At 52.8% G+C, this 25,372-nt stretch overlaps 1 protein-coding gene across 1 annotated transcript in view; it reads left to right on the top strand.

Annotated features, from left to right (window-relative positions):
* The window catches only part of POLD3 (DNA polymerase delta 3, accessory subunit), a 46,017-nt gene extending 22,688 nt beyond the window's left edge, over positions 1 to 23,329 (top strand). Inside the window, exons 10-15 of the mRNA XM_065678951.1 lie at positions 2,720 to 2,814; positions 3,651 to 3,732; positions 8,797 to 12,130; positions 13,873 to 14,069; positions 22,473 to 22,855; positions 23,138 to 23,329. Of these exons, the coding sequence (XP_065535023.1) occupies positions 2,720 to 2,814; positions 3,651 to 3,732; positions 8,797 to 8,999 (380 nt within the window). The 3' untranslated portion in view covers positions 9,000 to 12,130; positions 13,873 to 14,069; positions 22,473 to 22,855; positions 23,138 to 23,329. The remainder of the gene's footprint in view (positions 1 to 2,719; positions 2,815 to 3,650; positions 3,733 to 8,796; positions 12,131 to 13,872; positions 14,070 to 22,472; positions 22,856 to 23,137) is intronic.
* The last annotated feature ends 2,043 nt before the right edge of the window (positions 23,330 to 25,372 follow it).

Below are 25,372 nucleotides of genomic sequence, written 5' to 3'. Positions count from 1 at the left end.
GGCTTTGGACAAGGGCCTGTAGGGCCAGGCCAAGGGGAATGGCTTGAACCTGCCCGAGGGGAGACTGAGCTGAGCTCTTAGGCAGAAGCTCTTCCCTGTGAGGGTGCTGAGGCGCTGGCACAGGGTGCCCAGAGAAGCTGTGGCTGCCCCATCCCTGGCAGTGCTCAAGGCCAGGTTGGACACAGGGGCTTGGAGCAAGCTGCTCCAGTGGAAGGTGTCCCTGCCTGTTGCAGGGGTGGGAGCTGGATGGGCTTTAAGCTCCCTTCCAACACGAACCAGTCTGGGATTCTATGATGTGAAGCACTGTATGGCTGTATTTATATCAGGGCAGGTCTTTTGCATCGTTCTATATTAGTCTGCTCTTTACATACTGAGTGTAGCCCAAAATAAGCTCTTCTTACACGAGTGTCAGCACATTGTACCGAGTTGAATATACAGAGAGGGCATAAGGCACAATCCTCTCCATTTAAATGATTTTTCATTAAAAAGTTATATTGGTATGAGGGTGCCTTTGTCACTGCAGGTTGTTTTGCTTCCAGTGCCAGAATAAACTACACAAGTGTGTCCACAGAGGACAGGAGGGTTTGGCAGCTCCAGCTATACCAACACAGGCAGCGTTTCACAGTGTTGACAAGTGTTTTACAGCCACTTTGGAGGGTGATTTCAGTGGCACTGTAACCTCCACACTCGCTCTGTTTCGCAGAGCAGCAGCACTAAAGCTTCTCAGAGGTTTTTTTCCAGGCAGGGTCAGAGCAAACTGAACAAAGCCAGGATTTACATCTTTGGGACATCCAATTGCCCAACTTGTATCCATTTCATGCAGCTGTTGCTGTTGAGTAAACTGTGGGCAGCAGCTAGAGGTTGACTCAGGAGTTAGCACATGTCAGAGGGCTGTGTTGGCTAGGAGGGGATAATAAAGGGAATAGAGAAGTAGCGTGGTGGTAGTCCGAAAGAGTGCCTTCTGCCTGCCAAAAGCCAGGGGGCTTGTTTGAAGGAGGCTGAAAACAAAGCCTAAATCTGCCCCCAGTGAGCTGACACACTGCAGGTACCTTCAGCAGCCTCTGCTTGTGTTCAGCAGGCTGCTTTTCACCCTGTTTAGCCCTTCAAGCCGCTTTCAGATTGGTGTGGCTGGCTGAGCAGCAGGTTTGGTGCAGTGCAATATATGCTCTTTCCAACCTTCAGTTGCTGTGAGCCTGCTAAATACTGGGAATTTTGAGTTCCCTGCAGCTCCTGGGCTGCAATTCCTGCTTGCTCCAGCAGTTAACACCTTAGAGCTGATCCCTTGTTTGGTGTTTTATCCTCGCGCAGCTGCCAGCCCCAGCTCTCTGGAGCAAGGTGGAATACCGAGTCATGTTATCCCTCTCTGTTTGCATTTCTGTGCCTTGCTTACTGAAGTAGTTATGAGGCTGAGCCCTTGTTTGAAGAATGTCATTTATTATTTAGCCTTGGCAGCCAAGCACTGTTTCACTTGAGCCCTTCTTAACCTCTGAAGGTCACTTGGCCCTTTGCCTGGCCAACAGTCATAACTCTTAACACTGACCTAATCGCCTGGGACAGCCACGGATCCAGAATTCCTGTTACAACAACGGGATGAATGCAGGGCTGCAGCCAGTGGAGCTGGGAGCAGAAGCCAAGCAGGCACCCTGACCTCCCATCCAGCCACATCAGTGCTGTGCTTAAGCAATAGGTCAGATGAGGAGTTTCTTCCCCCCCCCCCCCCCCCCCCCCCCCCGCCGCCATTCTTAGCTCTGCCCCACACTTGAGGACCTCCATGGCAGTGTTTCTCCCTTAGATTTGGAGAGGATTCCTTAAAGCCACTGCGCCGCATGGTGCAAGGAGCTGCTCCTTGCCCTGTACTGGTTTTTCTTCCCCATGTGGGCTCTGTCCCCCTGCCAGCCCCACAGAAGAATGACCCTGACTTTCCCCTTTGTGAGCCTCACTAAGGCTCTGTTTGACATTGCTGGTGGAAGCTCCAGACCTGGTTTTGCTCTTTATGAACTGGCCTTGACTATTTCAGCCACTTTTGGCATTAAAATGATTCCATTCTATCCTTGCACCTAGAGGAGAGCACAGATGATGGCACAGGAGAGAATGGGCATAGTTTTTTGGGGTGGTTTGGTTGCCGACAAAAGGTTGAGGTGTCCCTTAGTGATCTTTTAGGATGGGTGATACTATTATTACACTTAATTCTTGGATTAAGGTAGTTCCAAGCTAATAGCATGGATTGCCTGGGATGTGTAGCACCGTCAATAACTGTTTTAGTGATGTGGGAGAGGAAGAGAAACTGAGGTCAGCCAGTGACTGGGAATATGTAGCCTTAAACCTGATTCCTTCAATCTCTAAACAAATTCCAGTCCATCTTTTCAATGAGCAAGTGAAATACATGGCTAAAACATGCCAGTTTCTGGGCTTACTTTTTAAGGTTTCATTTGGAGGAATGGATTTTTGGCTTACCAAAATCCCAAATGCACTTCTCCCATCCTATCCCACCCTCCTTCCTATGGGAGCTGCAGCACATAGCACTGGGGAAGTCATCTGGCTGGGGGCTGACCATTCCAGACAACTTGTCCTGACTTGAATTCGACAAACCTGAGTGAGAACTTGGAAACCTTGATCTAAATATAAGTTACAAGTAATTGCTCAGAGTTAAATGATATTAGTTAAGACAAAGGGGTAGCATTAGCCCTGGGTGCTATCACAATGTTCATCTTCTTAGCAGGTATCCCACCATCTCCTACACCTGAGGAAGAGAAAGCTCCATCTCCACCTCCTGTACCTGCCCTAAAAACTGAACTGGAGCCTGCATCCACAGAGGTGAGAGCATGTTAGTGATCAGCTTCTGGTTTGATCTGACTCGATGGGCATTACCCGGCCACTTTTAAGATGCTGAAGGGGAAGTCCTGTCTCCCTGTCAAGCCCATCGCATCATCCTGCTTGAAAGAATACATCACGTTCACCAGTTCACTCATTTTCTTGCTGTTATTTGAACTCTGGCTTTTCTGCTGTCGTAGGCAGGTTTCTGTTTTCTTCTCTTTTCCCCTCCTAACAGTTCTATGAATTGTGGCTCATATTTCAACACTTTTCCCTCTGAATCTTGGCCTTGGGAGCCAGGACAGGGCCAGAAATGAAACCAGAGACTCTTGGTATCCAACCTTCTATCACAGGAAAGCTGCTGCGTAAGGGGGTGGGCTGGAGTTGGCAAGAAGTTAACCTCTAAGCAGAGAAACTACACATAGGTTTACTGAGAGTGCAACTGTGTCACATCAGTTGTGTTGTCTTGCACAGGTTGTCACTTCCTCATTCCTCAGAGGTTTGATGGGGCAGCCCTGGTGCCACCTTCTCATATAACTAAACATGTTTCAAGCTGTCACGTGGCTCAGAAGGGGAATGTCCCCCTGTGCTGGCACAAGGGAAAGTTTGAGGTCTTATTTCATTTGTGTTTTCTCTCTGACGTTTGTCCTGGTGGGATGGAGGGAATTATGGCATCATCAAAAGTGAGACTGGGATATCCAGGGAAGAGACAGGTGTAGTTCTCAAATCATGCTCAGCTTCATGAGAGACACCACATTGCACACCCAGGACTGATGCTTTTCTGATCTGTGCGTGGGGCTTTAACTCTTGATATCTCACAATACCTCAATGTCCCTCAGGTTTCAGCTGGAGGGAGGAAGAGGAAACGGAAGCGTGTGCTGAAATCCAAGATGTTCATTGATGATGAAGAAGGCTGCATGGGTAAGGTGTCTTCTGCACCTAAGTGGAGCTATACTGAAGATGTGCTGGAGATATTTAAAGGCCAGCCTCTCCCAGGCTTAGAAGGAGGTTCACAAAATCACTTTGCTGTTCCACTTCAACCTCATGCTGCGAGATTGAGATAACTGCCCTTTTGGTGAAGGCCTGTGCGGGGAGTTATGGAGCTGGAGCTTAATCCTGACTCTGTTTTGATTATCAAAAGCATATATCAAAAAGTGTGACCAGCAGTGAAGAGAGGGGATTCTCCCCCTCTGCTGTGCTCTGGGGAGACCGCCCTGCAGTTCTGATCCAGCTCTGGGCCAGCAGCACAAGAGAGACGTGGAGCTGCTGGAGTAAGCCCAGAGAAGGCCACAGAGATGGTGCGAGGGCTGGAGCAGCTCTGCTCTGGAGCCAGGCTGAGAGAGCTGGGCTGGGGCAGCCTGGACAAGAGAAGGCTCCTGAAGGGGAGACCTGAGAGCAGCTCCAGTGCCTAAAGGGGCTGCAGGGAACCTGGAGAGGGGCTTGGGACAAGGGCCTGGAGGGCCAGGCCAAGGGGAATGGCTTGAACCTGCCCGAGGGGAGACTGAGCTGAGCTCTTAGGCAGAAGCTCTTCCCTGTGAGGGTGCTGAGGCGCTGGCACAGGGTGCCCAGAGAAGCTGTGGCTGCCCCATCCCTGGCAGTGCTCAAGGCCAGGTTGGACACAGGGGCTTGGAGCAAGCTGCTCCAGTGGAAGGGGTCCCTGCCCGTGGCAGGGGCTGGAACTGGGTGAGCTTTAAGCTCCCTTCCAACCCAAAGCATTCCATGATTCAGTTTTTCTTTCAGTTCTTCTCCCTTCCCTCCTGCCACCATGAGTACCTCCTTCATTTGCTCTACCCTCCGAAGCTACAAGCTTTTAAAGATGGTGCAGAGAAAGGTCTAAATTTTGGGACAAATTTTGGCTGGGATCAGTTTGGTTTGATGATTTTTTGAGTATTTTGGGGGGAGTGGGGTTTATATTTGGTTTTGTTCTCTTCATTTAGGGATAAATCTAGAGCTGTGCAGCAGACCTTGGTTATTTGTTAATATAAACTTTAAGTATCCCAGATAAGGAATAAGTTGGAGCTTAAATCCTTGAGAGGGTTTCTGTTTCTGATAAGGACAGCTCTGCTTTCAGGAGGGAAGAAACCCTCTGCACAAGTACTGAGAGCCAAAGGCTTTGAATTCCAGCCCGACTGAGCCCTGCTTCCTCCTGTGATCAGGGGAAAGCTGTGCATCACCCCTGTGCTTTCCTCCTCTGTGTCCTGACATGGAAGCAGAGCTGCAGGAGTTCAAAGTCTATTATTTAAAGGCTAAAAAACATTAAGAGGGTGGAATGTGTTTTTTGTCAGCTGAATTGTATGGGATGCTTCATCTTCTCCAGCCTTGCTGATGTCAGGGGAGCTTAGCCAGTCCTAGGAGAAGATCTGTTGCTGTCACACAGGTTTGTCATTGTGCATGAGCATAGAAAGGCACAGACTTGCTTGGCCCAGGTTTGGAGCTGCCTGGACGTGAGTCAGCTTGTGTCTCTTTGCACCTATCTGTGTAGTTGTATCTTCTGTTTCCTATTAACTTTGTGTGTCTCCTTTAAAGAAACACTATTTTGGTAAGTGAAATCTCAAAATCCTGGAGTTGTGTCCAAGAATTGGCCTTGCACAAAGCTATTGAGTGCTTTGGCTGGTTGTGTTATGGGGTGTTTTGCTCTCCCATCCCAGATAGAACCATTAAAACACTTGGAAAGAAAATAGAAAGCATTAGCTGAGGAGTGGAGTTGATCGCGGTCTGCATCCAGGGCTTGCAGGAATGACTGTTCCGGGTTCAGCTTCCAGCAAGGAGTGCTCTTCTCTTTCTTTCCAGCCTTTTCCAAACATACCAGTGCTGGGAATATCGCCTGCCTTTCCCTTCTGCTCATTCCCAAGTTATTTAATAGTCTCTTGTGAAATCCAGACCTTTAGTTTTACAGTCCTATCCACTACCATTATCTGAGAAGGGAAATGCAAGCCCCTGGTGTGCTCTGGGAGACAGATCCTCTGGGATAGAGGAGGTGGATGGAGCTGGGAAACTGAGGAAATGGGTAAGGAGGAGGGGCTGCTTTCCTAGTCTCTTGCACAGAACTTGCTGTCTGATTCTTGTCCAGTTTCTCTCCTCCCCTCCCTTTCCGTGCACAGGTCTCATCATTGGAAGGGTAAATACCTGCAGATCTCCCAGGTTAAAGTAAATTGTTGTTATTCTTTGCAATGTAGGGGGTTCTTTTCCCCCCTCTCCCTGCTGCCTTTCTAAACAAGGACTAGGTTTTAAGAGATGTTAAATCCCAACATTAGGATTAGGCTGTACTCAAAATTTCTCCATGATTTAAAGAGATCATTTTCACAACATCTGCAATAGCAAGGAATTGGTGTCAAAAAGCAAAACTAAGTTAGGGATTAGCCCTGAGGGGAATTGAGCAATTAAAGTATCTGTGGGGTTAAGAACAGGACTTGTACCAAGTGGGACTCTATCAATCGAATGTCTGCCCTTAGTATATAGCCAACGGGAATTGCTGAGGGTTAAGCTGCTGCATTTTCTACCTTGCACTTCCTAAGGCTAGAAAGGATAGAATCCCAGAACGGTTTGGGTTGAAGGAACCTTAAAGCTCATCCAGCTCCAACCCCTGCCCTGGGCAGGGACCCCTTCCACTGGAGCAGCTTGCTCCAAGCCCCTGTGTCCAACCTGGCCTTGAGCACTGCCAGGGATGGGGCAGCCACAGCTTCTCTGGGCACCCTGTGCCAGCGCCTCAGCACCCTCCCAGGGAAGAGCTTCTGCCTAAGAGCTCAGCTCAGTCTCCCCTCGGGCAGGTTCAAGCCGTTCCCCTTGGCCTGGCCCTACAGGCCCTTGTCCCAAGCCCCTCTCCAGGTTCCCTGCAGCCCCTTTAGGCCCTGGAGCTGCTCTCAGGTCTCCCCTTCAGGAGCCTTCTCTTGTCCAGGCTGCCCCAGCCCAGCTCTCTCAGCCTGGCTCCAGAGCAGAGCTGCTCCAGCCCTCGCAGCATCTCCATGGCCTCCTCTGGGCTTGCTCCAACAGCTCCACATCCCTCTTGTATTGCTGCCCCCAGAGCTGAACATAACAGCTGAAAGGCAGAATCTACGTTTAAAGAGCAAGAAATTTGAGGTCTTGCAATTCAGAAGCAACTCCATGGACTTGTAAATTGAAATGTATATATGTAAATTGAAATATATGTATGTATATTGCAGCTAAATTTGTCTTATGGCACCAGTTTAAGTTAAGAACTCGTGTAGTTTGAGTTACCACTGATTTAGTGAGTCTGGCTCTGAGCTGAGCATCAATATCTGCATGCCCATATCTACTGCAGATAGAGTTGGAGTTCAGCTGAGATAGCAGTGAAAGAAAGTTGATCTAAACTGTGTTATCTTGCAATTGGAGGGGATTCAGTGCACGCATTTGGACTTAGCAGTGATTACTGACAGGGGTGACAACCTGATAACTTTATAAAGCTCAGGAGTGGCCAGTGCAGTTAAAGCTGCTCACTGAAAACCCCCTTGCCTCTGAAGGGGGGTTAGTTTGGGTTTCCAGTCCCTGTTTGAGCATCTGCTAGCACTGCCATGCAGGGCTTCATACCATTCCTCTTCCCAGTCTCTGGTTACGTAGAAAACCTGCTTTGATTTGATGCATTAATACAAGTGAAAGCCAGATTCCCAGAAGAAGGGAAGTTGGGACATCTGTTTAAAGGAATAGAGTTGCTAAAGAAAAATGGTTTGCTAGAGGAATCCCAGAGCACTGCTGGGAAAGCTGATACAATAACATTTACTAGTGTCTAACCGTGGCTTTCATCAGCAGAGCTGACTCCACTTTAATATCCATGAGCCTTGCTTTATATCCCTTAGTTTTCCATTCCTGGATGCTAACAGCAATGAGCTGGCAATCCCCTTCAGAGCCCTTGATTTCACTCATGGGTTTGGGCTTATTGGGGTTTTGAAGGGATTTCTTTCTGGGTGCCCACCTTTATAGAAAGAAGCTGCCCCCAAGGTTTTGTGCTGCTTTACCTATGTCTGCTTCATGCTTCCCTGACCATCTGAGGTGCTGGTGTGGGAATTCTGGGCCTGTCTTTGGGTTGTCTCATCTGGACTTTAAGGCAATCTGATCGTTATGGTCCCTGTGGCAATCAGACCAGCTCAGAATGGTGTTTTTTAACTATAAAATAGACATTCTATCATCTGATGCTAAACTATGGATTCTGCTCACATTCAGATTCATCACTTTCTGATGGCTGCTTGTCAGTTGATGGTCTTCAGCAGAGTTGGGACTTGCTTCTAAGAAGAGGGCAACACTTGAATAGATTTGGAAAGGGAACTGTTCTCCTGAGCGCCCTCCCCAGTGGGGAGCCTTGGGCTGCGACTCTTGAAGGCCTACATGTGGCATGCATGTGTGTGGTGACATCAAACCATTTGGAAAGAGCTGGATGACACTGGAAAAGAGAAAGCTCTGGGGAGACCTTAGAGCAGCTCCAGTGCCTAAAGGGGCTACAGGAAAGCTGGAGAGGGGCTTGGGACAAGGGCCTGCAGGGCCAGGCCAAGGGGAATGGCTTTAACCTGCCGGAGGGCAGACCGAGATGAGCTCTTAGGCAGAAGCTCTTCCCTGGGAGGGTGCTGAGGCGCTGGCCCAGGGTGCCCAGAGAAGCTGTGGCTGCCCCATCCCTGGCAGTGCTCAAGGCCAGGTTGGACCCCGTGGCAGGGGTTGGAGCTGGATGAGCTTTAAGGTCCCTTCTAATCCAGACCATTGCATGTTCTGTGATTAAAGCTCCTGAGTCATTAAGCTGCCACCTTACACTTAAGAAAGAGGGGAAGCAGTTTGAGTCAGTGCATGCAAAGCCCATCCAGTCATCTGGATCTACTGCTTGACCTTGAGCAATGCACTGAATTCCTGTATCTGACATGTTCTCCTTGAGGCCCAGATGCTCATTTCCAGAAACGCTCATTTCCTCCCCTGCAGCAGGGAGGTCTCTGCTCTCTGGTACGGAGGCTTAACCACCATCATCTGTTCTTCTTCTCTCTTAACCAGTGACTGAGAAGGTTTACGAGAGCGAATCCTGCACAGATAGTGAGGATGACTTCAAGACCAAGCCACCACCTGCACCCAAACAGCCTGTGCTGCCTCTGAAGAAAGAACCAAAGGAAGAAAGGAAGAACGTGAAGAAAGGGGCAGCTGCTGCCGGCAGAGCCAACAAACAGGTCTCCATCATGGGCTTTTTCCAGAAGAAATGAACTGGGTCTTTCTCCTGGTCCTCTTGGGACCGTTGCTCTTCTTGTGCAGTGTTCTGCAAGCTGCTGCATGGGAGGAGGACAACATGCAATCTTCACTTACGTAAGATATCTTGCTTACTGTGTAAGTAAGCCCTCTGGACTAGATTTTGTATCAGAGAAGAGTGTAATTCCTGACTGCAATAACTTGAATCCTCTTTACTGAGTGTGGGAAGCACCAGTTAGAAGCAAAATCTAGATGAACTCTTGAAAGACTCCCCATTTATCACATGAAATCTTATGGTTTTTTGATACAGCTTTTTACCTGCTTGGTGCTGAGGCCTCTTCCACAGTGGAGCAAAACCAAGAGTTGAGAGTTGTGGCATTATTTTCCCCCTTCTTTTTACACCCCCGGTTCTCCAGATTGATGTAAATGGTCACATTGGTTCGATGCTGTAACGTAACCGGTCTTGAGACATACACACAAATATTGGACATCTGCTTCAGCTTTAGCTGAATGAAATGAACTTGATTTTCCCCCAAAGACTGGTAAATAGTTTTTGCTCTGCCTTTCATAATCTTTTTTTGGACAAAGCGGCCCATATAAAACTCTCTTACTCTTTTCTTCCTTGAACGTATCCTCTGTAAACTGCTCAGATGCCTAATTATAGACCCGGGACACTGTTGGTGCTCTGTGTCTGCAAAAACATCCCTGAGGCTTCCCACCCAACTGGCTCCGCAGTAATTTGGGGGAAGGCTTTGCTGTTATTGGGAAAGCAACTGTATCCTTAACCTTGGAAGTTAAGGAGTCAAAGGGAAGGGTGATCAGAGGGCACTGCTGATAACACCGCTCAGGTGTGTTGTCCATGAAGAATTCCTGCTCCTGGGTTTTGTAGGGTTTGGGTTGTCTGAACTGTGTTTTTCCAGCCATAATCTAGACACTAGGAGGGTTGTTTCCTAGGACATCTCATCATCTGCCTGCTGAGGGAAGTGTGTCGCAGCAAATGGTGCTGAGGAACCAGTTACTGGAGATGAATAAAGCACTGCAGGCCCCTAAATCAGAAATGAAGTGCCAGTTTGGATGCTTTTGGGTGCTAAATTTGGTAGATCCATAGAAAAGAGCAGACTTTCCAGAGGTGGGTGCTGAGCATTTCTGAACCTGGGCCTTTGAGGGCCAGATGGGTGACTGATGTCATCAGTGGTTGTTTCCAACACATGTATGGATATGTATGTACATCCTGGTTTATAAAGCATTTGTGGTTGGCAGAAAGCTACCTAAAGCCTGAAGAGTGTCACCAAGAAAGAAATGTCTTCAGGCACCCTACTGAAATCCACCATTTGGCCAGGAAGAGCTGTTTACAGTCACTCTGATCAGGTTGGTGACCCTGAATTTGGAAGCACACACTCCTAATAGTGACCAACAGTTGCCTTGGTGGAAGTCACATCACCCTGTGCCATCAGGGCACATAAGAGGATCTCCTTCAAACACCTACAAGCAGCAGTGTCTCTGTGTGCCCATGTGTGTCAAGACTGGGGCGTTTCAGCTGCTTGACACATGGATCACTGCTTGACAGGGCTGTTTGAGGGCAACCTTAACCCCCTCCCTATGTGACTCCTCAGAAGCATTAAGAACTTAAACTCCAATCTTAAATTCTGGACCTTCTGAATTGGAGATGTGTAGGAAAAAGGCTGGGAAGATGAGGGAAGCCACAAATGACACAGTACTCCCAGCCATCCAAACACGGAGCCTGCTGCACAAGCTGAAAGGGGTTTCATGCTCTCAAGGTGTGTCAGCCTAAGTCAGCTCTCCAGGTTGGAGTGACATGAGCAGCAGAGGTCCATGTGGAAAGAATGAGCCACCTTGTTCTGCCTTTTATGAAGGGAATTTAACTGTTAACCACACTGCTGCAGTGTTCCTGTTTTTTTTTTTTTGCTAGAATTGAGGGTGTATTTTGAAAAGTAATAAGTAACAAACCCATTAAAGACATTTTTCTTTTGTTCTTGCTATTTGTTAACTGTCCATTAATTCTTCACTCTGATTTCCAAGGGTTGCTGTGACATTTGTCTGCATGGAACAATATCACTGGTGGAGTGGATACAATGTTCTTCCATCAAAGGCAGGGCTGGAAGCATTAAACTGGTTTATGGCATCTGAAATATGGGTGAGAATACCTCAAAATGCCAGGGTCTGTGTTGAATTTGAACCCTTTTTGTCTCATTCCCATGGCAGATGTTGGCAGGACATGGTGTCCTGGTGCTCTTGCACCTCACCTCTACCAGGGTCTAGCTGGAGCTCGCTGCTCCACCCCACCTCCCTCTATAACCAGCTCAACGTCATAGGCGACTTCCTCAGGAAAATGACTTAATGTCTGAAGAAGCAGGACATAGGAGAACTTCAGACTTCCCAAAATCATGATCTCATACTCCCTGCTCCTGCACTTCGTGGGCTGCCAGCCCCAGGGGGGCCTCAGGTCCCTGGTTGCCCCCTTGGTGAGGCTGGAGCATCTCCAGGCATTGCATGGGAGCAAGGAATGGGGCTGGTGAAAGAGAGAAGGTTCCTTCTTGCTGTGGCTCATGAGGGTGAAATACCGAGCAGCTCAGAGCTAGGCAAGGCTTTCAGATAAAGAGCATGTCTTCTGCCTCACAGTAAGCTCAAGATTTGGTATTTGTGGTGATCAGGGTCCAAAGTCTCATCCTGGAGCTACAGAAACCCTTTAGGACTTCTTTTCCCTCTGCATCCCCCTTCCAACCAGGTTTGCACCTCAGAAGAGCAATGCCTCATGTTTGGGAGAGGATGTTTGTTCATTTTATAGTGGTGTTTGCTCTTTCAAACAGAGGAAGCTTCACCCTTGTTTTCCAGGTGGGCTGAGAAGCTGAAGTTGCACCATTGGATACAACTATTGATGCATCAGGCTCCCATCGGACACAGTGCCTCTGAACCAGCACGTGTGTTTGTGCCCTGGGAAGGGGCTGGAAATGCTGCTCCTAGGGATGAAAAGTCCCTGTCCCTTGAACTGATTTATAACCCTCCTTCTGCCGGGACAGAGCCTGCTTGGGAAAAATCCCTCTGCCTTTCCCACTCTGGATTCAGCCAGCCTAAAACAGAGGAAGGATGCGAGGAAGCACTGCTGGGTGCTGACCTAGGGTAACAGACGGTGAGCAGCAGGGCTGAGCTGGGCAGGAGGGTGTCCTGGTGGCTTAGGGAATTGTTTTGCTCTCTGAACAGGCAATGCCAGCTTGGCTGCGGATTCCAGTTGGGAATCATGGAGCAGCAGGGCCTTATAAGGAAGCAAAACTCGGCTCTGTGAGGCTGGTGGAGAGGAGACCGGGTGCTTGCCAGGGCCCTGCGTCAGCGTCTTGCTTCTCCCTGGCTGCAGGGAATGGGCTGCAGCACCCCAAGGTGCTTAATACAAGGTGTGGGTGCTGCTGGTAGGGATTTGGAGCACCCCCTGCCACAGCGGGGTCTGCTTTGGTTCATATCTGCTGCCATGAGTGCTGAGATCCCTATGGAAGCTATTATCTGACAGGGTCAAGTTCATCACCCAGCCCCAGTCTTTGACTCTTCTAAGGCAAATTATGAGTGATTCTGCCCATGTTCATGTCCCCCACATCACGTCCTGGTGCTGCAAGGCACCAGAGATGCTGAGTTCTCAGTATCTGGGTTGCTGGTGTCATTATTTGATGGTTTCAGCCCATGTCCCATCAGGAACTGTGCATGAATTCCATGTCTTAATTCATGGTTTGATTCTTTTAAGAGGTTTTCCATCTTACACCACATCTGCAGGGCTCAGAGGAGGGGGTTTGGTGCCTGGAAGCTGCCTGAAGCATCCCAAAAGCCCGTGGTTTGGAAACCAGCAGTACCTGTAGGAGCCCTGAGCTTCTGGTCTGAGTTTGGAGCTGGATCTCACATCAAAGCTGACCCTGCTTTGGGGCTTGGACCAGAGACCTTGAGGGGTCCCATCCACAAGTCTGGAAATTAAACTGCAAAGCCATGGCAATAATATTTAAGCCCCAATGTGGTGTTCTCCAAGGTGGGGCTCTTCACTGTGGGCTGCCCACTGAAGTCACCACTCTGTTGGGTGGTGATGTGGTGTGTTAGATGCCTACAACCCAAAACCACAGTAAATGGTGCTCAGGTGTGGCTAAGGGATGAGTACAAGAATGCAGTCACTAATAGAGTCCAGAGAGTGTCACCAGGGCCTTCAAGTTGGTGGAGAGAAGAGAGATGCTGCAAAATGCAAGGAGAAGAAGCATCAGTGGGAGTTTGGAGATGGTTTTTCTCAATTGTCATGTCATGGTGGATGAGGGTGAATAGCCAAATGGATGAGGATGCAATAGCCAAGCATTGCATCCCGCTCACCGTGACATGAGGGCACCAGGACCACGATGCAGGGGGAGATAAGCCATTGTGCCTGGGTACTGAGCACCCAGGGCCCCTTAGGTCTGAACATCTCCCTCTGGGTGCTGAGCACCTTTCCTCAGGGCTGAGCATCCCCCACCCTTGGTGCTGAGCATCCGCTTTGGTGTGGAACATCCTCCCTTGGTGCTGAGCATCCGTGTCAGTGTTGACCAAACTCACTTGATGCTCAGCTTCCCTATTAGCAGCCCTGTTGCACAACCCCCCATCTCCTTGTGTCCACCTCTGCGGCTCGTAGCGATCCCCATCATCCCCATCATCCCCATCATCCCCATCCCTACGCGCATCCCGGAGCAGCGGCTCCCCCACCGCCCGGCACGTCGCCGTGCTTGTTTACTCCTCACATCCCTCCCCGTCGCTTCACCCCGAGAGCTTCCTGGGCTGGTGTCTGTAAGGGATTATTTTTAACCTTTCCAAAATAGAAAGTCTCGCGGAGGAGCAGCTCCTGTTTTTCCATTCCCTTTCCATGTCGTCCTACAGGGAAGGAAGCCGGCTCCGTAAACAGGCTCCTGCAACGCAGGCGCTGGGGACAACACGCGTGTGTCTTGGGAGTGCAAAGAAGGGGAAAACCAAACGGAGAGGCCGTCCACCTTTCACACGGGGCCTTACTTGGTGTTCTCATGCGAAGCTCTATCTGCACAGCGTAAGAAGTGCACTTATTACTCATGCTTCACTAGGTAAGTGTTTTCCTTGGCATGGAGCGTGGTGGGTTTTTTGCTCTCTTCGCTACTGCCGTACAGGCTGTTTCGAAGGTTTCATGAGGTTCTCCACCAGCACTGGCTGGAGGATGCTCTATTAAACCCCAGACACAACCGCTGCTTGTTTAGGAAAGATCAGGCTGGACTTTGAGGGACTGTGAAGTGACGGCGCGGGTGGCCCGGGACACGCGGCGCACACAGGGCAGCCTTTCAGCCCCGGCTTTGCCTGGGTGTGGGTGTCACCCCGTGCATGGAGGCAGGGGTGTGACCCCAGTGACACTGCTGGTGCATAGGGATCACCCAGCCCATGGTCACAAGGTACATGTGAGACCCCCCCCCTGCAGTCCTGTGTCTGGGGCAGCAACACAAGAGGGACATGGAGCTGCTGGAGCAAGGCCACAGAAATGCTGCGAGGGCTGGAGCAGCTCTGCTCTGGAGCCAGGTTGAGAGAGCTGGGCTGGGGCAGCCTGGACAAGAGAAGGCTCCTGAAGGGGAGACCTGAGAGCAGCTCCAGTGCCTAAAGGGGCTGCAGGGAACCTGGAGAGGGGCTTTGGACAAGGGCCTGTAGGGCCAGGCCAAGGGGAATGGCTTGAACCTGCCCGAGGGGAGATTTAGGGGTCACTATATACACAGATATCATCATGTCTCAGGGTCCCTGTGTATACACAGACATCATCTGGTCCCTGGGGTCACTCATGAACACAGACATCACCTTGTCCCGTGATCCCTGCACACACACAGATGTCACTCCATCCTAACAGTCAACACATACCTGCAGGTGTCACCTTATCCTGAGGGTCCCTGCACACTTATAGACATCACCTTATCCCCAGGGTTACCACATCTACCTGACCATCACTTGTCAGGGTTGCTGTGCACACAGGGGGATCACCTTGTCCCATGGGGTCAGTCGAGGTCACTAAATGCACATGGCCATCCCCTTCCTCATGATCCCTACACACACACAGATGTCACTTTGTCCCCATGGTCAGCACATGCCTATGGGTGTTGCCTTGTCCCCAGGTGTCCCTGCATAGACATGGCATTACCTTGTCAAAGGGTCCCTGCACACGCACGGATCTCAGCTTGTCTTTATGGTCACTGCATACACACACACGTCATCTTGTCCCTGGGGTCACTGTATACACATGAATACCGCCTTGTCCCATGGTCCCTGCCCACATATACATGTCACTTCATCCCCATTGCCAACATGTGCCTATAGGTGTCACCTTATCCTAAGGATCCCTGCACACACATAGATGTCACTTTGTCCCCATGGTCCCTACATACGCACAGGTATCACCTTGTCCCAGGGGTCCCTGCACACGCATGGATGTCACCTTACCCCATGCTCATTACACACATGCACCTCACCTTATCCCATGCTCCCTGCACACATACAGATGTCCCTTTGTCCTATAGTCACTACACACCCCTTGTTGTCACCTTATCCCATGTTCCCTGCATAGCCATGACTCCACCTTATCCAAGTATCCCCGCACACACTCATGCTTTGCCCCATGCTCTCTATGCACATACCCCAGCATCCCTACGCCCCCATTCCCTTCCCCCAACACCACCCCCCCCCCCAATCTTTCCATGGGGAGCACGTTCAGCCCCATCGCCCCGTGCCCATCACCGTGGTGCCCATCCTGCAGCACCCCCTGCTCCGCCGCCGCCTGGCGCTGGGCCCGGGCTCGGCCGCTCTCAAAGCCGCTTTGTGTTCCCCAGCCAGGCCCTCTCCTGGCAGCGGATTTCAATGGGATCCGGTTACGCTCCGCTCGGCGCACGGGGAATGTGTTCCTTAGCCCAGGTGGAACGAATCCAGTGCCATAAAACCAACCCCCTCCCATTAAACTCTCCCTTCTAAATAGAGCAGCATTGAGATGCACGACACCCCCCGCCCCAGCCCCCTGCTCACCCCCCCCCGCAGTGCAAACCCCTCTCTAAGTGCTTAATGAGCTTCAATGTTATGATAGTCCCTGTATGGAACAGGCTCCTGGTCCCAGTGCGGGTTCCCGGCTACCGGCCTTGCTGCAAGAGGGGGTGCAGGGTGCTGGGGAGGACCCCGAGCAGCCCCGCAGCCATGGGGTGGCTATGGGGGGCTGGCGTAAGGGTGTCACCCTGCCCTGCAGCCAGATGGGATGGTTGAGGGTGGGGAGGGTGAAGCTCAGAGCCCAGCTGGTGAGGGACCATTGTGTGGCAGTGACAGGGATGCTTGTCCCCCCAGTCTGGTGTGGTGGGGGAAAGGGACTGGATGTGAGGTTCCAAGCACTGCAGGGGCATCCATGCTCTTCCCAGATCCCTTGTGGGGCACAGACTGTGTCCCTGGGGCTCCGCACATCCCCACACCGAGGCACATCCGTAGCCTTTGAAACACCCCACCATGGGCAGCCCTGTGAGCAGAGCCCCTCAGGGACTTACATAGGCATTAATAGATAGACCTGGCCTCCCAAATCCAGGATCTCAGCCCTGCACCCTTCTCATCCCAGCCATGGTCCCCCATGGCCACCCCATGGTCCCCAGGCCATGTCCTCTGCCAAGCCACCCTCAAGGACAATACACAGCACCCACTGCCGATACAGCTCCTCCTCATTCTCTGCCATGGGCATGCGATTGCAGAGGATCTGGATCAGTGCCACGTGGTGCCTGCCTTGTGCCAGGGTGCGAGATGCCAGGAATTAACTCACGGGGATGGGAATCAACTCCAGCACTGAAACAACCACCAATGCTCCCAGCCTCACCCTGGCCAGGACCGGGGCTGAAACGGGATGCTGACCCTGCTGGGTGTGATGGAGCTGGGACACAGCATCTCATCCGAGGGAATTAGATCTTCAGCGCCGTGTTAGGGGGGTTGGAACTGGATGAGCTTTAAGATCCCTTCCAACCCAAACCATTCCGTAGCTCTATGCTGTGGGTGCCAGGGGGCTCCTTTAGGGTTTTGGGAGTTATTGCCATGGGTTTGGTGGCTTCACCCTTTGCACAACCCCAGTGACAGCCCCCAGCACAGGACACCATCACACAACCACCACAGCCCCTGCTCACCCGTGTCCTGCTGAGCTGGGGTCTTGAAGGATTCTGACCTGTTTATCCAAGAGCAGACCTGACCTTCCTCTTCCTCCACCTACCCATCATCATCCTTCTCCTTCTCCATCACTGCTCCTGCCCCAGGTCCTGCTCACCCACCATCACAATATCTTCTCATTGTCACCCTCCTCTCCCTGCTTTTTAAATAATAATACTTAAAATATTACATATTTATTGTAATATGATATATAAAACATATATTTGAGTATGGTAATATTCAAATAATGAGATTATTCTTGCCATGATGGATTTCTGGCATTCCTTGCATCCCACACACAAGTCCAAGGCACCGCATCCCTCCAGCCCTTTGCCCTCACTCACCACATTCCCGGGTGCTCAGCAGCTTTGGAAAGGACTTTAGGGGAAATGTGAGTGGGATGGGATGCAGCTGAGCTGCAAAGGAGCCCAACACCATCACCTCTGCCATCCTGACCGGCTCCCATCCTTCTATCCCAGGGATACCTGCTGTTTGGGTGTCCCTAGCATCTGGTATCACCCCTGGTTTTGGTCATGAGGATGCTAATGGAGATGTCAGAAGCTTTGTTAAAATCCCAGCGTATCGCATCCCTGGATCCCCCTTATGAATGGGGCTGAAGTTGGGTTGGTCCTGACCCCTGTTGGCTGTCCCCATCTCCTTCAAAGGGGAAGGGTTGCTCCAAGCTCCATCCAACCTGGCCTGAACCCTGCCAGGGATGGGGCAGCCACAGCATCTCTGGGCACCCTGTGCCAGCGCCTCAGCACCCTCACAGGGAAGAGCTTCTGCCTTATCTCCAACCTGAACTTGCCCTGTTTCAGTTTGAACCCATCACCCCTCGTCCTGTCTCTATAGTCCCTGATGAAGAGTCCCTCTCCCGCACCCTCAAGGAGCACCCTGGCCCTGCTGAGTCCATCCCATGGGGACACTGGGGTCCATACCCCACTGATGTCCCCCTCCACCATCCCAACCCAAAGTGTTTGAGGTTGCAATCATTCCAGTCCCAGGGTCTTGGTTGCAGGAGATGCCTCCTCCCTCTCCTGCCCTCGGTGTAAAGGGGATGAAGCCACGGGCTCTGTGAAAGCAGAGCCTGAGCATTCCCCACCAATTCCCGGCTGGGAGACTTGGCTCCGGGCTCACCATGAGCTCCCCCCCGCTGGCCTCAGCCCTGGCCTGCTCCGTGGTATTTTGCAATCGGGTTGGTGCCAAGGAGCTGAGGATGACGTTATCCCTCTTCCCAGACCAGGTGTGGGGAGCACGGCTGCTCCCGGGCGTGCAGAGGAGAGGAGGGACCATCCCCACCGGGAATGGGGACCTCAAGGGTGGTGAGGATCATGGAATCATGGAACGGTTTGGGTTGAAGGGACCTTAAAGCTCCTCCAGCTCCAACCCCTGCTACGGGCAGGGACCCCTTCCACTGGAGCAGCTTGCTCCAAGCCCCTGTGTCCAACCTGGCCTTGAGCACTGCCAGGGATGGGGCAGCCACAGCTTCTCTGGGCACCCTGGGCCAGCGCCTCAGCACCCTCACAGGGAAGAGCTTCTGCCTTATCTCCAACCTGACCTTCCCCTGTTTCAGTTTGAACCCATCACCCCTTGTCCTGTCACTGCAGTCCCTGATGAAGAGCCCCTCCCCAGCATCCTTGCAGCCCCCTTCAGACACTGGAAGCTGCTCTGAGGTCTCCACGCAGCTTCTCTTCCCCAGGCTCAACAGCCCCAATGTCCTCAGCCTGTCTTCATCTCTATTCTGCCCTTCTTTGCTGGCTCTGCTGATCCGCATCCAGCTCCAGACGCCAACACCCATCCGGGGAAGCCAGGGGAGGGATTTGCAGTTTCCCCATGGGAGCCTCTTGGCGCAGGTGGGGATCCCTGGCAGGCACATCCCGTCTCGGTGCGGCTGTCATCACGTCGTGGAAGCCTTTGCCCCTTGTGGAACTGGGGCTTCTTGGCTTCCAGGGAAGGTCATTGAGGGGAGGACCACGTGCAGCTCTCCCCTGCTACGTCAGTGGGCTCCAGATTCCCTCTCTGCTGAGGAGGAGATGGAGCCCACGCCGGTGTCTGGGTAACTTCTCCTGACGTGCTAAAAGCAGCCTGGAAGGGGCTCAGTGTTCCTGGTCATTATTTAGTGCTCATCCTCCTGCCATGGACCAGGAGCCCGAAGCCTGATGGGGTTTGGAGGAACCTCAGTGGGTTTGTGAACCCTTGCAGGGCCGGTGCCTGCAGCCCTGCCCTGGGCAGCCTGTTCCAATGCCTGAGCACCCTCTGGGGCAGGAATTGTTCCTCAGCTCCATCTAAACCTGCCCTGGGGCAGCTTGAGGCCGCTTCCTCTTGTCCCATCCCTTGTTCCTTGGGAGCAGAGCCCAGCCCCTCCTGGCTCCATCCTCCTGCCAGGCACTTGTAGGGAGCCATCAGGTCCCCCCTGAGCCTTCTCTTCTCCATCTGAACCCCCCAGGTCCCTCAGCCGGTCCCCATCACACTTGGGCTCCAGGCCCTGCCCCAGCTCCATTCCCTTCTCTGGCCCCGCTCCAGCCCCTCAATGTCTCTCTTGCAGTGAGGGGCCCAGAGCTGAGCACAGGATCCGAGGGGCGGCCTCACCAGTGCCCAGTGCAGGGGCACAATCCCTGCCCTGGCCCTGCTGCCGCACTGGTGCTGATCCAGGCCAGGATGCTGGGGGCTTCCCGGCTGCCTGGGCACGAGCTGCTCACGCTCAGCTCCATCACTCAGCACCCCCAGCTCCTGTTCCAGCCACAATTCCCCAAGCCTGGAGCATTGCACGGGGCTGTTGTGACCCAACTGCCGGACCCAGCACCTTGGTTTTCCCTGACTGCTGCCCAGTGCCAGACCCCTTCACTTCTCCCGGGGCTGGAATAACCCATCCCAAAGGAACACCGGTGACACTCACAGGGGCCACGTGTGCTGGTGACCGACCCAGCACTGCCTGGTGACGTGTGGCCAAGGAGGGGCACAGGCGCTTTCTGTGGGTGATGCCCTGCAATGGTGTCAGTGCTCCACCAGCCCCAGGAGCCTGCCCTAATGACCACAGCTCCCCACAGGAGACCTCTTAGAGGCCGCTTTCCCCACAGGGGTGTCTCTGGGATTAACCCTTTTAATTGGATCAGCAGCCAGAGATCAGGAGCCAATGTGTCGCGGTCGGTGGCATCGCCTCCCTCGCTCCGCTCCTCCTCCTGTGTCCCTTTGCCTCTGCGGGGATCTCCCCCTTCCCACCCCAAGCTGGGGAGATGGGGTTGATGTGGGGGCAGAGCTGGCTTGGGGCTGTGGGACCTTCAATCTCTTGTGATGCTGAGTGTGCAGGGATGTTTCAGAGAGTCCTGGAATGGGTTGGGTTGGAAGGGACCTTAAAGCTCCTCCAGCTCCAACCCCTGCCACGGGCAGGGACCCCTTCCACTGGAGCAGCTTGCTCCAAGCCCCTGTGTCCAACCTGGCCTTGAGCACTGCCAGGGATGGGGCAGCCACAGCTTCTCTGGGCACCCTGGGCCAGCGCCTCAGCACCCTCCCAGGGAAGAGCTTCTGCCTAAGAGCTCATCTCAGTCTCCCCTCGGGCAGGTTCAAGCCATTCCCTTGGCCTGTCCCTACAGGCCCTTGTCCCAAGCCCCTCTCCAGCTTTCCTGCAGCCCCTTTAGGCACTGGAGCTGCTCTCAGGTCTCCCCTTCAGGAGCCTTCTCTTGTCCAGGCTGCCCCAGCCCAGCTCTCTCAGCCTGGCTCTGTCCAGGTCCTGCCATGGGCCCTGACACCAGCCCCGCAAGAAGGGCTCAGGGGGCATTGATGGGCTTTGCCACCCTGCGTTCACCTGCCCAGCTTCTACCAGCTTCTGCCTTGGGTGCCATGGTTCAGTGTGAGGTGTCCCTGCCCATGGCAGGGGGTTGGAACTGGATGATTTTAGGGTCCTTTCCAACCCAAACCTCTCCATGATTCTACCAGCATTTGCACATGGGTTAAATAGAGCCAGTTTTGAGCACCACTGAGTAACTGCTCCAGTGAACGTGCCGTGGGCTCCTCGGGGGCATTGCAGATGTACCCATGCAATTGGAGCACTGAGGCATCTCTCCCATTGGAAGGGATTTGGCTCCATGGGGCAACAGCAACACACTGGGGTGTTTAATGCAGCATCCCTGGCCTGGGGCCGGCATCGCCTCAGCCCTCAGGGAGAAGCTGTGATTGAACTGCTCCCTGCGACCCCTTCCGCAGGGTCCCATCTTCTGCAGGAGCCGGATCTCCTGCTGCTTCGATGGGAGCTGAACGTCCCTCCAGCCCTCCTGCAGCCCCTCTCCCCTCTTGCTGTGATCTGGTTTGTGTGCAAGTGCATCAGGTATCCCAACCTGCACAGAGCCACCTTCGGCCTCTGCACAGAGCATCTGGGCGCTGGCTCCGGTTTGGCTCCCCAGTACTGGGCAGGCAGTGATTGCTGGACCCAGGTTCGATGAAGATGCTCCAAACCAGGACAGTTTCCCCCTTCAAGCTGATCAGACCCTGGAACAGGGAGCAAGGGAAGGACCTTGGAGAAACCCAGCCCTTGCCTGGACCCACACCTGAACAACCTGATGTAAGTCCAAGTTATCCCTGCTTGGAGCTGGAGGTTGGACCAGGGACCTCCTGGGGTCCTTCCAACCTGAATTACCCCGTGGCTGTGTGCTCCAGGACGGACGGCAAGTCACCACCAGGAATCTTGGCTCTCCCTCCGGGATCTTAGGGCTTTTTTTACGTCAGAGCCATGCTATTTCATGCTCTATTATCAGGTTAGTCAAAACACTTCTCTACACTATATGTCTCTATAATTGCCAGCTACACTCAAACTTCCTTGGCTCCTGCTGTTTTCCATTGCATCGCATTTGCAGTCATGCAAAATATCTCCTTTCACCTTAATCTGCATGAGCCCCCCTTCCCTGCAGGCTCAGGAGGGAAGGGGAAGCCAACACCTCTTGGTTACGATCGCTGGAGCCTTGTTCCCCACTGGGCAAGAGGGAAGAGCCGGTGTCGGTGACCTGCACAGCTCAGTTTGAGGTGCCCATACATCATTAGGGTAATTAGGAGGGAAATTAAGCCACACCAAAGAAGGTTTGGTTGGGTTTGGTGCTGCCCTCAAAGTGCTGCATGAAACCCACGGCCCTGGAGGTTTGGCTCCTCCATGAAGCATCTCCCAGTGGATGGGGATGGATGCTCCCGTATCGCCTTCCCCCAGCCAAAGAAGGGGATTTCTCCCCGAAGGGATGGGATTTCCCTTACAACGGCTCTTGCAGCACCCCAGAGCACCCCTCACGCTGTGCCTGCATCCGCTTTCCTCTGCACATCCCTTTCTTTTCCAGCGAGGAGCAATGGGGAAAGCAGAGGATCGCGGTGCTGCTCGGCTCTCCGGCTGTTCCCGTGCCACCACGGACCTGTCTCCTCTCCAGACTAAACACTCCTGATGTTTCCTGTCTCTTCTCACATAGCAATGTGTCTGTAATGGCTCTTTTCTCCTGGTCCTGCACCTCTTTGGATGCTGGAGCGGCTCAGGATGTCCCTAATCCGACGGCTTTAACGCGAGCTGCTGGGGAAATGAGATCGCCTTTCGCTGCCTCTGGCTATGTCAAAGCTCTGACACCCCCCAGAATGGGAAACAAGAGCAGTACCTCTATAGAACACAGCTTTTCCAGCAAGCCAGCACAGTTTGGACACTGGAAAAAGCCTCTGGTGATGAGAAAAGCAGGTAAATCCTTGGATACGGGGCTGGAGCTGGGGAGGGATGGGAGGTGGAGGAAACGTGACTGGCACAGCACAACCATGGCCCCAGGGTCTCTTTCCTCCTGCCTCTCTGTCCTGTGTTACGTGGCCATCCCCAAAAGTGGGGGTTCCAAAGGGGAGGTTGGGCGCCCCGCCGGGACAAGGTGGAGCATCCCGTGGTCCTCCTGCCCCATGGGATGCGGGAGCGCTGCCCGTGCTGCCCTCTGTGGCGCATTGCGGTGGTTTCTTGCTCTCCCCTTGCTTGCAGGCAGCTCCTGGTGGAGATCCCTGTTTGTACAGGCTGGATGAACCCAAAGGAAACTGCTCACGAGTGCTTCTCAGCAGCACTGCCAAAGGACTGTGATTCAGTGCTTTTCTCTTTGGGTCGAAATGAATTAGTTCAGGCCCATCAGGATTCTCTAACTCCAGGAGCACAACAATAAACCAGTGTTTAAAGGTTCTTCATGGCCATTTAGCACCATCTGGGGCGTCTGACCGGGGGCTTTGAAAACAGTTGGAAATGAAGTAAGAAGCTCGCTTGGCCTGGCCACCCCTTTCTGCCTCCCAGCTGCACCGGCAAGGAAACTGATCCTCATGGATCCGTTAGGCACAGGGAAAGGGGCTGTGGAGCAAACGTGTATCTCAACGGGCCTCTCTGAGCTGCCTGTTGGGGTCTCCAAATGGGAACGTGGTGGCTTTGGAAGGAGCAGAGGAGAAGAGTTTGACCACGTGTCCAAATAGCAAAGAGCTCTGCTCCGGACCTGCTCCTCTTCAGGCTTTGAGGGCTGAGTTTCATGGAATCAGACTGGTTTGGGTTGGAAGGGGCCTTAAAGCTCATCCAGTTCCAACCCCTGCCACGGGCAGGGGCCCCTTCCCCTGGACCATGTCATCCTAGGCCCTTGAGTTTGAATGGGTGAAGCTTGAGCCATCCCAATGGAAAGGTTGGCTATGGAAAGCCTTTGCTGCAGCTCGGAAGAACTTGGATCACTTTGGGTGGCCTAGAAGATGGATTTGAGGGTTTTCCAGGTTGGGTTTGGGTTTCCCCATGTTGGGAAGGCAGTGGGAGCACCATTGATTTGATGCTCACCATGTCCAAAGCTGCCCCAAGAGGGGCTTGGAGCCTGCTGGGCATTCAGAACAGGCTCACGTATGTTCCATCCCTGGGGTGCCCACCTGAGGAGTGAGGCTCCCTGTGTTGGGTCCGTCAGGAGATGCTGCAGCTGGAAGCCCGTGTACACCCTGAACGGCCTCCCTTGATCCCATGGTCTCTTCAGTAGCTGGCTGGGACCTCCCAGTCCCAACTCGCAGCCCCACAGTGTCTCCAATGACCCTCCTACACCTACAGCTTCTGCAACACCCGGCTGGGAGCTGTGGTCTGACTGTTCTGGCACCCAGAGCCCAAGCCACCCGTGCACAGGGGCTTGGAGCAACCTGCTCTAATGGGAGGGGTTGGAACTGGAGGGGCTTTAAGGTCCCTTCCAGCCAAACCACTCTGGGATTCTATGATGAGCCCCTGGTGATGAGCAGAGCATCCCCGGGATGCTCCCTGCAGGCCTCGATCCCGCATCCCAACCCTGAGGATGTTTGCTGAGTGAGTACAATGGGATGAGACCCCAGCAGGATGGGTTTCCAACCCCACCAGGATGCTCGTGACGCAGACCCTATGGAGAAAGGAGAGCCAGCACAGGAGGCTGAATCAAGAAGACGCTTTAATCAGATTTATCAGACAGCTCTGGATCTCCAAATAAATAGATTTATCAAAACAGAATAAAACCAGAAACCAGAGATAAATACATGTACCAAAACAACCTGAAAATCCCCCAAAGCTGGTTCCAGACAGGGGGAGGGCGATGCTGCTGCACCCCCTCCTCCCCACGCTGCAGAAATGGTCCTGTTCACCCTTTGGGAGATGCCCCTCCTGTGAATACAGCCCAGTAGATATTATGTAGGATATAGATAGATATATAGCATAATAACATGCTTGGTAGCGACCTTAGTGCAGCGCTCGGGGTCTCAGACCCCATCAGCAGGTGGGTCCTCCCAAAAACTCCATCTTCAAGTGACCTGCAAAGAAGGGAAAAGAATCCTCCCGGCTGGAACAGAGGAGAGGAGACCCAAGATTTTTCCAGGAATACCCTTTTGGGGGGGTATTTATCCAAGGAAACCCTTTGCAGGTCACAGGGGCTCCAAGGAAAAGGATAGGGATGGTTTTTCTTTCCTTGCAGGTCATCTTCATGTTGGCGGTTGGAAAGAAGCACGGTCATGGTTGCTGCTAACTCGTGATGCTCTTCAGAATGCCAGGTGGCAGGGATGTATCCCACCTCTTTATGTCGCTCCAGGTCTCACATCTCCGTTGTCTCTTCCTCCTCATCCCTCTGCACATCCAACCTCTTTGTCGCAGGAGGTGATGGCCAACCTCTTGTGCTCTCCCATTGGAGAGAGGCACCTCCACGGCTGTGATTCCATGCGGTTCAGTTTGGCTCCATCGCTGGAGGTTCTGTAG

Source organism: Lathamus discolor, chromosome 4, assembly GCF_037157495.1.
Source record: "Lathamus discolor isolate bLatDis1 chromosome 4, bLatDis1.hap1, whole genome shotgun sequence".
Taxonomy (NCBI): domain Eukaryota; kingdom Metazoa; phylum Chordata; class Aves; order Psittaciformes; family Psittacidae; genus Lathamus; species Lathamus discolor.
This window is presented reverse-complemented; position numbering and strand designations above follow the sequence as displayed.